General features: G+C 61.7%; 1 protein-coding gene across 1 annotated transcript in view; it reads left to right on the top strand.

Moving 5' to 3' along the window:
* PLXND1 (plexin D1) overlaps positions 1 to 13,774 on the top strand; it is a 60,908-nt gene that overhangs the window by 25,402 nt on the left and 21,732 nt on the right. Inside the window, exons 6-11 of the mRNA XM_084902552.1 lie at positions 1,109 to 1,286; positions 1,453 to 1,561; positions 2,196 to 2,298; positions 8,321 to 8,425; positions 12,060 to 12,149; positions 12,325 to 12,418. Coding sequence (XP_084758678.1) covers positions 1,109 to 1,286; positions 1,453 to 1,561; positions 2,196 to 2,298; positions 8,321 to 8,425; positions 12,060 to 12,149; positions 12,325 to 12,418 — 679 coding nt within the window. The remainder of the gene's footprint in view (positions 1 to 1,108; positions 1,287 to 1,452; positions 1,562 to 2,195; positions 2,299 to 8,320; positions 8,426 to 12,059; positions 12,150 to 12,324; positions 12,419 to 13,774) is intronic.

The raw sequence follows: 13,774 nt of genomic DNA, 5'->3' as shown, positions 1-13,774 counted from the left end.
TCTCTGTGCGGTGGGTGCTCGTTACATCCCTGTTTCTCCAGCCCCAGAACGAGGGAGGGGGAGCAGGGACCACCGGGTGCCAGGCCGCCGTTTCTCATTCTCAGGAACAGGTGGCTGTGGCGGGGTGTGTGTGTGTGTTTGTGTGTGTGTGTGTGTGTGTAAGTGGCTCCCCGCTTGCCTGTGCCCAGGAGGGCCCAGAGCGCCCTCAGCCCCGCCCTGCCCCGCCCACAGCGGGCAGCCTTGGGGCAGGAGGCCTCGGACCTGGCGGAGAGCTGGGGCGGAGGGACAGAAGCCCGAGGCCCACCCAGCCTGCCCTCTCAGTGGCCTCTCCGGCCTTGGGTGCCCTCAGCTGTCACCTGTTTCAGACAAAGCCCTGGCCCTTGAGGGACGGACATGTTCACGGGATGAGAGAAAAGGAGCAAGACAGATTGTCAGGATGGTGATACGTGCTGTGGGGAAGAGAGCGGAACAGAGAAGCGGGGGAGGGAGATGGAGTCAGGGGTGTTGACATTTTATTTTATTTATTTTTATTTATTTAAATATTTCGATGAGAGAGAGACATCAATCAGCTGCCTCTTGCACACCCCCTACTGGGGATGTGCCCGCAACCAAGGTACATGCCCCTGACCGGTATCAAACCCGGGACCTTTCAGTCCGCAGGCCGATGCTCTATCCACTGAGCCAAACCGGTTTCGGCAGGGGTGTGGACATTTTAGAGCAGATCAGGATGGGGGGTCTCGCCGCCAAGGTGACATCTGAGCAGAGATAGGAAGCAGGTGAGCCGGGTCGTGTGTCTGGGGAGAGTATTCCGGGTGGAGGGCACGGCCCGCGCCAGGGCACTGAGATGAGAGCAGGACGGGAGGGTGTGGGAGGGCGTTCGGGATGGGCTCGGAGCGGTCACGGCCGACCGTGCGGCGCCTCCTTGGCTCCGGGAAGATGAGATGAGTCTCGTTTTGCTGAAAGGGGAACGGAAGCCCGGTGGGTCACACGCAGGCGGCAGCCTCGAGCCCCAGCCACCCGCCACCGCCACCGGCTCTCCGGGGTGCCAGGCTGGGGGCGGAGCCGTGAGGGGAGGGCCGGCCCCCAGCTCAGGGTCCTCCGCCTGCAGGGCATGATCCTCCAGATCTCGGGCAGCCTGCCCAGCCTCAGCGGCATGGAGATGGCCTGTGACTACGGGAATGGCATCCGCACCCGGGCCCGCGTCCCGGGCCCCGCCTTCGACAACCAGATCGCCTACTGCAACCTCCTACCCCGGGACCAGTTCCCGCCCTTCCCGCCGCACCACGGTGAGCGCTCCGTCCGTCCGTCCGTCCGTCCGTCCATCCGTCCGCCCGCCCGCCGGCCGTGGGACAGCCGTCTGGGGGTCCTGGTGGATCTCAGGCATGGGCGGGGGGGTCCTTATGTCACAGACTCTGATGTCAGTCTCTCCCCGGATCCCCCGATCCCTTCCAGACCACGTGACCGTGGAGATGTCCGTGAGGGTCAACGGGCGGAACATCGTCAGGGCCAACTTCACCATCTACGACTGCAGCCGCGTCGGACACGTGTACCCCCACGCGGCGTGAGTGGGCTGGGCGGCTCCCGGGGTGGGAGGTGCCCGCTCCGGGGGAAGCCTTCGGAGGGAAAGCGATAGCGTCCTGGAGGTGGGCCGGCCCCTCCGCCAGCTCCGTTAGACAACGGGCTGCCGTCACCGACGGGCCTGGGTGCTGGAGCCCCTCGCCGGCATGGGGCCGAGAACAGTGCTCTGGTTACTCTTCGTTTCGTCTCCTCAAGGCTCTGCCTGCCCACTTCCCTCTCGCACCCCTCCCACGGGGGGCACTCACTGCGCTTAAGGTGACCAGACGTCCCGCTGTTGGCGGGAGAGTCCCTGTTTTTAACAATGTGTCCCGCGTTCTGCGGCATTTTTTTTTTTAAAAAAAGTCCCGATTTTTGGAAAGATTCTTTTAAATCTTTTGGACTTTTTTTTTTTAAAACGTCATGGGACGCGGGACACATTGTTAAAAAATCGGGACTGTCCCGCCAAAAGCGGGACATCTGGTCACCTTAACTACGCTGCCACGTGCCCAGCCCTTCCTGGCAGCTCCGATGCTGAGAAGGGCCTTCCCTTGTGCTGGGACCTGCCTCCCGGGGGGCAGGGGTGAGGGGCAGGGGTGAGGGGAGGGTGGAGAGCTGAGCGTCCCCTTGTCTCCCTCCAGCTGCACCAGCTGCCTGTCCACGCAGTGGCCCTGCTTCTGGTGCACCCAGCAGCACACCTGTGTCTCCAACCAGTCCCGGTGCGAGGCCTCACCCAACCCTACGGTAAGCCGGGCCCGGGGCTGCCCTCTCTCTCTCTCTCCTCCCCCCCCTCTCTCCCTCTCTCTCTCTCTCTCTCTCTCTCCCTCTCTCTCTCTCCCTCTCTCTCTCTCTTTCATTTAATGTGTTGAAAACATTTCCGCGTCATTACATGCTCTTCTCTGGCACCACACTGCACAGCTGTGCTGGCCGGTCACATAGCAGCGCCTCTCGCCAGTCCCCGTGTTGGACCCGCTGTGACCGTCTGCGCGCTGACACAGCCAGGGCCCGGCGCGCAGCCTGGAGCATTCCCTGCAGGCCAGTCCTTAGACGTGGCATTTCTGGGGTGAACGTGTGGCTGTATGTTTTACACCTTTAGCTCCGCTGCCCTCCGGAAGCCTGAGCCAGTGTGTACCCCCACCCGCAGGAGGAGGGCCCCTTTCCGTCATCGCGCCCGGACTGACGAGGGTTTAACGTCACCGTTCATGTTTTCATTAGCCCTGGAGGGTCCGGGCGGAGAGGGCACGCTGCCTCAGGGACCGCACGCTCCCAGGCTCCTTTGCTCGTGCTGGTCCCTTGGGCTCCGGGCTGTGGGCGGCCCTCCCCGGGGCCTCGGATGGCGAGGCTTCGTTAATTGTACCGGGGCCAGGCGTGGTGGAAGAGTGGGGAGCAGGAGGAAAAAGACAAAAGGAAACGGGACATCCCTTTAGTTTGGTCGTGTCCGGGGTGAGTTCTCCCGCAGAGTGACCTCCGACGTTTGCCCTCCACGCCGAATGCCAGGAATGACCGGATGGGGTTCCTGAGACGTTGGCTGGGGTGGGATGACTGGCCTGAGGCTGGGGGGCGGCGGAGTCCTGAGACCACGGCTCACCTCCTGTCAGACCTGGCTGCTGGCCCTCTGTTACGTCTGAGGGCTGCAAGGGACCAGGGTGAGGTCCAGAGTACCCGCCTGCAGTTCATCTCTAGGGAAGGGATGTGTCTGCCCATTTTCCAGACGGCACAACCAAGGTAGCCAATATGCACCAGGGGCCCTGCCCCCAGCAGGAGGAGGTCACTGGGGCTCCAGACTGGACATGGATCCTAGGAGGCAGCCCCAGCCTCTTGGGAGTGGACTCAGAGAAGCTGGTCAGGAATCCCTGAAGCCTTGTCCGCCACCCTCTTCCAGCGTCAGCTCCTCCGGCCTGAGCCTCCACGGGGCTTTGAGGGAGGGGATCCGCCAGGAGCCGTGCTTCGCGCAGAGCAGGGGGCAGTGGTGGGGAGTCCTGTGCCGGGAGACACCGGCGGAGGCCCCACGCCTCTGCAGGACGTTGGCATGTCCAGCCTGGACTGACCAGGACTCCTGCTCTTGATTGGGGCCCACGTCTTCCAACCCCCAACCCAGGGCTGTGCACACAGTAGGGACTCCGTGAATGCCAGCGGGAAGCATTTGTGTTGGCCGCCTGCCCCGGGAAGGGTGGTGGGGTGAGGGGAACCCAGGCTCAACCCAGCGTGTGTAGCATTTATTAAATGTCTATTGTGTGCCTGAGTCCGGGCACCGGGAAAGAGCCCAGCTAGACACAGTCCAGCCCTCCCCATCGTGAGCCAAGACCCGAGTTGTGAGTCGAGGCTGCATGGTTCTGGGCCAGCCACCAAGCCTCTCGGTGCCTGCTCCCCTGTCTGTGAAATGGGACCTATTTCAGAGGCTGCCCCTGGAAGGTGCCGGTTGCACACTTGGCACATAGTAGGTGCTTCACACTTGGCACATAGTAGGTGCTTCACACTTGGCACATAGTAGGTGCTTCACACTTGGCACATAGTAGGTGCTTCACACTTGGCACATAGTAGGTGCTTCACACTTGGCACATAGTAGGTGCTTCATACTTGGCACATAGTAGGTGCTCAGCTAAAGGCGAGGTGGGACAGGAGGACCTCTTTGTGGAGGGGCCTTGGTGCCAGGAGCTCACCAGCCTGGAGGTATTTCTCTGGCGGTGCCCTGGTGACCCACTCTCCCCAGATCTGAGCTCTGCTGGTCAGGAGGCAGGGTGAGGGCACCGAGAGGGCCTGTCTCGAAGGATTATGGTAATCCAGCCGGAGAAGAGGCAGCCCCCTCCCTGGGCCTGCAGGAGGCTCGGACCAGGGCTCAATTTGCCCTCTAATTGAGCGCCAGCGAGCTGTGGAGGCGCCATGCCTGTGGGCAGCGGCAGGGGCGGCGGCAGGCAGCGGGGGACGGAGCACCCTTGGGACCCCTCGGGAGCCGGGAGGAGGCGGCGGCCTTTAGCGGGCCAGGGCGGTGCCCCGGGAAGCAGGTGCTGGGCTGGGACGGGTTACTTCCCCATCCCCCCGGCCCAGAGGAAGGACGTGGGGCGTGGAGGATGCTGGGAGGGCAGGGAGGGAGGAGAGTGAGGAATGTGGCCACTTCTTCCACTTTCATTGTCCGAGGGAGGGCGGCCTCCCCAGGGAGGTGGCTTCAGGCCTTCGCAGCAAGCTTTGGCAGATGGGAGGGAGGGCAGCTGGAGGGATGCCTCCCGAGGAGCCCTGGGAGGGTGGTTTGGTGGGGATGTGGGGCAGGTTAGGGGGAGGAGGGGACTGAGGACAGGGAGGGAGAGGGAACAGGTCAGGGGGTTCAGGGCCCCTGGGCCGGTCAGTGCCCCCTTCACCGGGACACCAGCTCTCTGCCCTTGAACTTGGTAGGGAACATGGGAGCGTCTGTGAGCCCCAGCAGAGGGACAGGCCAGGCCCTGTGAGGCTGGGCTCTCGGGGGCTTGTCGTGGCTCCCCGCATCGCTGCCCGGCATCGGTGCCCACTCCCCCTGCCCCTCCTGAGCCTGCGGGCTGTGCCCTGAGCTTCCCCCAGCACAGGGAGCAGCCGCTTGGCCTGGTTTGGTTGCAAGCAGGGAGGCCCTGGCTCACACTGGCCTCGGCCCCGACAGAATGGACTGGCCCACGTGAGCGAAAGGTCCGGGAGGGGGGCCTCACCTTCAGGGGTTCCTGCGAGGTGGCCGGGGTCCTCCCCGCCCCTCTGGTGGGCTCCGGGCTCAGCCGCCATCCCTCCTGGGGCAGGATGGGCCCGGCTGCTCCCCAACTGTTAGCCCCGGAGACACGAAGAGCGAATCTCATTGGTTCCAGCTCCAGTGGCTCCGTTGGATGAGCACCATCCTGTGCCCTGAAAGGTTGCCGGTTTGACTCCCAGTCAGGGCTCTTGCCTGGGTTGTGGGTTTGATCCCCAGTCGGAGCATGTACAGGAGGCAACCCATCGGCGTTTCTCTCCCCATCCCTCCAACCCTCTCTCCTCCCCTCCTCCCCCTCCCCTTCTCTCCCTTTTTCTAAGTCTTCAGGTGAGGATTTTTTAAAAAATTTTTTTATTTTTAAGAAGAGCTTTCATTGGTTCTGCAGGAAGTCCCACTGGCTGAACCAGATTCCCTGCACTCTCTGAACCACTTGCTGGGGCCAGGGTGGCCTGGGCACCGCCCGTCCCTGAGGCTGGGGTGTCGAGTCAGTCTTCCCAAACCAGAGGGCTGGGTTTGGGGGAACTTCCCCAGAGGCCCAGCCAGAGTCGGAGGCAGATGGTCGTGGCCGGAGGCCAGCAGCAGACACGCCCGATGTCCCCGTGGAGGCTGAGCTGACCCTGGCGGGGGCATCGGGGGAGGGCCGGACGGAGCCAGCACTCGGCCTGGGTTCTGCGCAGTAAAATGGGTTCAAACATCCAGGTGGCCCCGGGTTATACGGGTCAAGGGGAGTCAGGAGCCCCTCGGAGACGGTCCCACATCATTCCCTGTGGAGGGTCTCTTATGGGAGGCCCCCCCCTCTGTTAACCTTCACCCCCAGACTCCTCTGTGCGCCACCTACCCATGGGGAGGGCGGAGCTGGGGGACAGGGCCGCTGGTCTCCAGCCAGCTGCAAAGCCGAACTGGCGGCAGCTGGGACACCTAATTGAGAACATGTGCGCTCCATTCCCTGGGATTCCCCGGCGTTCACACGTGACAGCCCAGGACGGCGACTCCGGGAGGGACAGCGACTGTGTGTGCTCGCACAGGGCCGGACCCAGCTCCCCTCTCCCGGCCATGCCCTGCCGGCTCCGAGGCCTCACCACGGACTGTGTGTGCCCACACAGGGCCGGACCCAGCTCCCCCCTCCCGGCCATGCACTGCCGGCTCCGAGGCCTCACCACGGCCTGGCGGTGCCGCTCCTTCAGCCAAGGCCCCGAGCTCTGTACCGGGCGCGGCTCCCATGGAGACCCACCCGTCCTGGCGGCGTTCCTGGCCTGGACAGCTAGAGCCCTCTGCCGCACATTCCCTCTCGGGCAAACCATTCTACTTCTCTGGGCTTCGTTTCCCGTCTGCCACATGGGGGTGACGATAGCACCTACTTCCCAGGGTGGAGGGAGGGGAGATTGGGTGTAAAATTATAGGGTTATAAGGCCAGGTGCCGAGAACTGTCCAGGTGCACAGAGAGGTCTGTGTGAGCAGTGGCTGCACTGTCATGAGCGTGACCGTTAGTTACTATTGGCCTGGGCATCCCCTCAGGCCTGGTTTGGTGCCAGACCCCGAGGTCTCCCTGATGAGCGATAAGGAGGAAAGACCCTGGGCAGGCCTCCAGCCCCCATCCCTGACGCCTCTGACCCTGGCTGGTGACCTCAAGGTGACAGTGGATCATCCTGTTTCCAAACCTTCCCCAGCCAGACGTGGGCAGGAGAGAAAGCAGGCAGCCCCAGGGCCGAAGGGTGGCCGGCCCCGTGTATGGCTGCGGGTGCTCCCCTCTCGGGGTCCCGGCCGGCAGGCCTCGGAGTGTGAGGAGGCAGGACATGGCACCGCGGGGACCGGGGCGGGAGAGGAGCTCCGAACTCCCAGCTCAGAGAGGCCACCGAGTTGGCACGGTGGACACAGCCCCTGGCCTCTGCCCCTCAGCCTGGGCCTCAGTTTCTTGGCCTGAGAGTGACAGATGGGAGTTCGAAGACCGGTTCTGCCCTCTGACCTCAGGCCACCCCCGCCTCTCTGAACCTCAGATTCTTTTTATTTTATATATTTTTAAAAAATATATTTCCATCAGTGTCAGAGAGGAAGGGAGAGGGAGAGAGAGAAACATCGATGCTGAGAGAGAATCATCGATCGGCTGTCTCCTGCACGAAGCCCGGACATGTGCCCTGACCAGGAATCGAACCGTGACCGCCTGGTTCATGGGTCAGCGCTCAAGCACTGAGCCACACTGGACAGGCATGAACCTCGGGAATAGCCTCAGTGGCTCCACCTCTGCCATGGGAACGATGACGCCCAGGCCCTCCCTGGGATCCTGGGAGCTGGCGCCTCTGCCCAGGGCTGTGGCTCGCACCCAGGCAGCGGGAAGGCTGTCCACCGGAGCCCGTGGCACCAGGGCCTTCCCAGCGCCTGTTTCTCATGGGCCATTCAGAAGTCGGGTTCCTTTTCTCTGAATCGTTCATGTGTGCCACCTGAAAGCTGGCTTCCAGAGCTGGCGGGGTCTTGGGGTGTGGGCACAGCCCCCATTTTACAGGGGTTAATCCTCACCTCAGCTTCCTGGGCGCCTCTAAGAGGCATGGGAGGGATCCAGTTCTACCACTCAACAGGCTATTTCCCTCTCTCTGGGCCTCAGTTTTCCTCATCTGTAAAATGGGGCCGGTATTCCTTCCTGCCCCTGGAGTTGCCATGAGGATCAAGTGAGATGGTTGGGACTCCCTTACAGTTTGTTTTTTAAAATATATATATTTTATTGATTTTTTTTTTATAAAAAGGAAGAGAGAGGGATAGAGAGTCAGAAACATCGATGAGAGAGAATCATCGATCATCTGCCTCCTGCACAACCCCCACTGGGGATATGCCCGCAACCAAGGTACATGCCCTTGACCAGAATCGAATCCGGGACCCTTCAGTCTGCAGGCCGACGCTCTATCCACTGAGCCAGACCGGTTTCTGCCAGACCTTACAGTCTTGTTGCTGGTGTGTTCTCACACCCGCTGCCTGGTGTCTCCCGGGGGCGGCGTGCCTGCGCGGGCAGGCCGGGTGGCCGTCCCTCCTGAAATGCCCTCTCGGCCAGCTCCGCGCCTTGTGTTTTGCCCGCAGAGCCCTCAGGACTGCCCCCAGACCCTGCCTTCGCCCCTGGCGCCCATGCCCACGGGCAGCTCCCAGACCATCCCCGTGCGCCTGGCCAACGCCGCCTTCTTCCAGGTGAGTGGAGGGAGGCGGGCCGGTGGGAGGGGCGGAGGCTGGGGGGGCTGCGTCCCACGGGGCCCTGAGCTGTGGGCCCGCCACCCCTGTTTCGGTGTCCTCCCTCTGAGTGTCCAGGTCCTGCTAGAGAGAGCCCCGCCCTGGCTGCACAGAAAAGGGAACGGGAAGTGGGTGGTGAGGCCTAGGCCGAGCGGACAGCAGGCCGCCAAAAGGGAACCCTGGCCAGGACCCACGGGGCATCAGAATGCTTAGGAGTCCAGGATCCCCAGACTCCTCTGCCCTCTCCAGATCCCCGGCAGAGCCGGGCCACAGCCCACGGTGGGCACTGCCCATGTGTGCCCCGCCCTGCCCCACCCCCAGGCTGAAATGCGACCCTGAACACATCTCCCAGGGGAGGCTGCCAGGAGAATGGCCAGAGAGCCCCCTGCCGCCCCGTGCCCATTGTCCAGACGGGGAAGATGAGGTTCAGAAAAGGGACGTGGCCACCCCTGGGTCACAGCGCGTCAGGCTAGACCCGCACCCTAGCCCTGGACTCCCGATGGAGTGCTCTTCCCCACACCCAGCCTCCCCTCCCCTTCCCCCTCTTCCCATCTGGGCTGGGGGAGGGGATGGCGCCCCTTTCTGGGTCCCTTCTGGGTGGGAAGCGTTGATGAGTCCTGGCAGCGCGCCAGCCACCCCCTTCCCCAGCTCTGGGTGCTCGCCATCTGTCACTGTCACGGGGAAGCTGGGGGGCCACGTGCCGGGCGCCCGGATGGGGCTGGGCTGGAGCTCTGTGTGGGGCAGGGGGGGCCCTGCAGCCTTTGGGGCTGAGCCTCCCCGAGCTCCCAGGGGTCTGGGTCCCTGAGGAGCACCCTGCAGCTTTCCGGGCTGCACCAACCCGCCCTCACTCCGAGGTTCCTGAAGCCCGGAAGCTGCACCGTGCTCCGGGTTTGGTCCCGGCTGCTGCTTTCCGGCTCTTCGGGGACACGTGTCTTCCTTCTCTGACCTCAGTGACCGCCCTCCCTCCCTCAGGCCTGCTTCTAGAGCACTGGGGGTGGGGTGGGCAGAGCCCCCTGCCTGGGGTCTGCAGCAGCAGCCCTGTTTGCTGAGCCTACAGCCTGGGGGCCCCGGGACAGGCTGGCCCTGCCGGCCCCCAGGTGGCCACGGCCTGAGCTCGGGGACTCAGACAGACCCACCTCTCCGCTTAGCATCGCGGGGGACCAGTGAGCTCTCAGCCCTGTCAGCAGCCACTTTGCTGTGCTGGCTGGCTGCGGAGCGAAGGGGGTGGGGGCGGGGCCGGGGAGAGGCTGCTGACCTGCTTTCTCCTCGGGCGTCACATCTGCCATTGATAGGAGACAAACAGGAAGTCCTGCCACGTGGCTGCCTAACACTCATGAAACCCGAGTTTGTTCGCTCGGCAAATATTTGCTGATGCTGCTCCCCAGAAGCCCCGTGCTGGGCCCAGGGCAAGATGAGACTGGGGATTCGGGCCCTGTCTATTCATCCATCATTTATCGAGCGCCTTCTGCACACTAGTAGCAGCCAGCACATATTAGGCACCCATAGTGTACAACCTGCTAAAGATATACAATTTCCACTTTTCTCAGCAACCCTGCAGAATAAGGAGGCTTGCTGCGTTGCAGAGTTTGGAAAGCCAAGGCTCATGCAGAGGGTTGCACAGCTAGGAAGTCTCAGAGATGGGACTCACACCCAGGCCTGTGAGAGGGGAGCCTGCCGTCAGCTCCCCAGGTGTCAGAGGGATCAAGTCCCAGCCCCGGCCCTCGCTGGCGGGTGAGGGGACAGGTGGGAGCAGAGCCGGGGCACGGGGATAAGGGCATCCTGGCGTACAGGGCGGGGAGCAGGCGGTAGGGCTCACTGGAACCTCTGCATGCACCAGATGCTTCCTGCTGACTGAGGGATCGAATGAGGGTGCCCCTGGTTTGAGGGGGTCTGGGAAGGCGTGGGATGTGGGATATCTGACTGGATTTTGAAGACTGTGGAGTTTTGCTGGGTGACAGGAGAGAGAAGCCTTTCGGGGTGGGAGAATGGGCTTGGTCAGAGGCCTGAGGGCAGGACAGAGTGTGCAGCCTGCCCGGGCATGGGCTTGTGGGGCAGCGGTGTGGGGTGTGGGGTGTGGGGTATAGGGTGTTAAGGTGTGGGGTATACGGTGTGGGTGTTACAGGGTGGGGTGTTATGGTGTGGATGTTAAGGTGTGGGGTGTTACGGTGTGGGGTGTAGGGTGTTAAGGTGTGGATGTTACGGTGTGGGGTGTTACGGTGTGGGGTGTAGGGTGTTAAGGTGTGGATGTTAAGGTGTGGGGTATACGGTGTGGGTGTTACAGGGTGGGGTGTTATGGTGTGGATGTTAAGGTGTGGGGTGTTACGGTGTGGGGTGTTATGGTGTGGGGTGTAGGGTGTTAAGGTGTGGATGTTAAGGTGTGGGGTATACGGTGTGGGGGTTACGGTGTGGGGTGTTATGGTGTGGGGTGTAGGGTGTTAAGGTGTGGGGTGCAGGGTGTTAAGGTGTGGATGTTAAGGTGTGGGGTGTTACGGTGTGGGGTGTTATGGTGTGGGGTGTGGGGTGTTACGGTGTGGGGTGCAGGGTGTTAAGGTGTGGATATTAAGGTGTGGGGTGTTACGGTGTGGGGTGTTATGGTGTGGGGTGTTATGGTGTGGGGTGTAGGGTGTTAAGGTGTGGATGTTAAGGTGTGGGGTATACGGTGTGGGTGTTACAGGGTGGGGTGTTACGGTGTGGGGTGTTATGGTGTGGGGTGTAGGGTGTTAAGGTGTGGGGTGTTATGGTGTGGGGTGTGGGGTGTTACGGTGTGGGGTGTTATGGTGTGGGGTGTAGGGTGTTAAGGTGTGGATGTTAAGGTGTGGGGTATACGGTGTGGGGGTTACGGTGTGGGGTGTTATGGTGTGGGGTGCAGGGTGTTAAGGTGTGGATGTTAAGGTGTGGGGTGTTACGGTGTGGGGTGTTATGGTGTGGGGTGTGGGGTGTTACGGTGTGGGGTGCAGGGTGTTAAGGTGTGGATGTTAAGGTGTGGGGTGTTACGGTGTGGGGTGTTATGGTGTGGGGTGTTATGGTGTGGGGTGTAGGGTGTTAAGGTGTGGATGTTAAGGTGTGGGGTATACGGTGTGGGTGTTACAGGGTGGGGTGTTATGGTGTGGATGTTAAGGTGTGGGGTATACGGTGTGGGTGTTACAGGGTGGGGTGTTATGGTGTGGATGTTAAGGTGTGGGGTATACGGTGTGGGGTATACGGTGTGGGGTGTTACGGTGTGGGGTGTTATGGTGTGGGGTGTAGGGTGTTAAGGTGTGGATGTTAAGGTGTGGGGTATACGGTGTGGGTGTTACAGGGTGGGGTGTTAAGCGTGCTGAGTGAAAGGCTCTCGTTTGGGCCATAAGGGGTTGGAGGGAAGCTTTTGGTGACACGGAGCTCACAGGCCCAAGTTCTAGGGGTTCACGTCCCCCTCGCCCCCCTCGAGCTCTGGGCCTGGAGGCAAGAAAGGACGCTCCGGAGGAGGGTCCCGCCCAGGCGGAGGCTGAGAGCAGGACCAAGCCCGCTCTCCCGGGCAGTGTCCGTGAGGTGCTGATGGAGTTGGAGGGCAGGGGTGCTGACCAGACTCCCCCCCCACCCACCCCATTCCCCACAGAGCGCAGCCCTGGAGTGTAACTTCGGGCCGGAGGAGATCTTTGAGGCCGTGTGGGTGAATGAGTCGGCGGTGCTCTGTAACCACGTGGTGGTGAGTGCTGGGCTCCGGCGGGCGGGGGGGGACAAGCCCATGTGCTGCACTGTCTCCTTCCGCCTGGCCGCCCGTCCTGCGCCCCCGTTCCCGGCAGCTCTGCCCGCCGTCTCCAGCATCCCCCCCGCGGAGCCCGGGCGGCGCCCACACCCCCGTGCTTTCCCCTCCTCCGCAGCTGCACACGGCCCAGAGGAGCCAGGTGTTCCCGCTCAGCCTCCAGCTGAAGGGGCGGCCCGCTCGCTTCCTGGACAGCCCGGACCCCATGGCAGGTTGGAGGGCCCCCCCGCCCCCCCAGCGTGGCTCCCGGGGACCCGGCTCACTGGGTGGGCTCAGCCGCGGGGGGTCTCACTCCAGGGCTCCCGGACAGCCCCAGCGGCCCTCCCCGCCATTCCCTAATGCAGTGTTTCCCAACCTTCTCTCATGATGAGAATCACCTGGTGGAGTTGTTAAAACACAGATTCCTGAATCCCAACTAAGAAGTGCTAAACTAGAATTTTTGGGAACATATAGGTAAAATTGCATACCTAACTTAGTGCTCTGTATATAACATCTGTGTTAGAGCACTAGTTAAGTATACAATTTTACCTATATGTTCCCAAAAATTCTAGTTTAGCACTTCTTAGTTGGGATTCAGGAATCTGTGTTTTAACAACTCCACCAGGTGATTCTCATCATGAGAGAAGGTTGGGAAACACTGCCCTAATGCACACAGGCTCTCAGCTGCCAGCCCTGCCACCCGGCGCCTGGTCGCTGAGTATTTGCTTATTTAAGAAAAATGGCAACCCAGAGATTTACTCTTTCCTCAGTTTACATACTCATAGGTGGGCTTGGGGCTCCACTCCGTGGCATCAGTTTTTAGAAAAAATGATTTAAATGTTTTATGGGATTTATTGTGGTGACATTGTCATACGTGTGCATTGAGCAGCTACCCTGGGCCAGCTAGCATGTCCTCAGCCACCTCCACGCCAATGGCCGTGTAGCCTCAGACATGTCCTTACCCTTCCCTTCCGGCCACCGTGTCCCCAGGGGAAAGGAGGGCCCGGGGCCTCCTGCGGGGGCGGGGTGACGCACACAGAGCTAGCAGGCGCCGGGGGCTCCATTGGCCCCACACGCTGGCTGGTGTCCTTCCTCTCCTCGGACGTGTGAATCCGCTCTCCGAAGGCCTGTCTGTCCACGGGGAGTCTCAGACACCCCCAGTGGACACGGGCTCCCCACAGCCCCACCCGGAGGCCTCAGTCCCGCCTGCGCACGGAGGCCCTGGAGAATCCTCTCTGGAGGACTTCTCGGGCCCCTCCCAGGGTCTGTGGCTCCGTGTGTCTGGCATCCCAGAGCTCCGCCGTGGGGCAAAGAGACCCGCTCAGACCCGAGTGCGAATCCCAGCTCCGTCACTCACAGGCTGTGTGACCTGGACCAGTCTCTCGACCTCTCTGAGCCTCACCTCTCTCTCTCTTTTTTTTAAAAAAAAAATATATATATTTTACTGATTTTTTTACAGAGAGGAAGAGAGGGGTAGAGAGTTAGAAACATCGATGAGAGAGAAACATCAATCAGCTGCCTCTTGTACACCCCCTATTGGCGATGTGCCTGCAACCAAGGTATATATGCCCTTGACCAGAATCGAACCT

Source organism: Pipistrellus hanaki (assembly GCF_964339955.1).
Source record: "Pipistrellus hanaki genome assembly, chromosome: 13".
NCBI lineage: Eukaryota > Metazoa > Chordata > Mammalia > Chiroptera > Vespertilionidae > Pipistrellus > Pipistrellus hanaki.
This window is presented reverse-complemented; position numbering and strand designations above follow the sequence as displayed.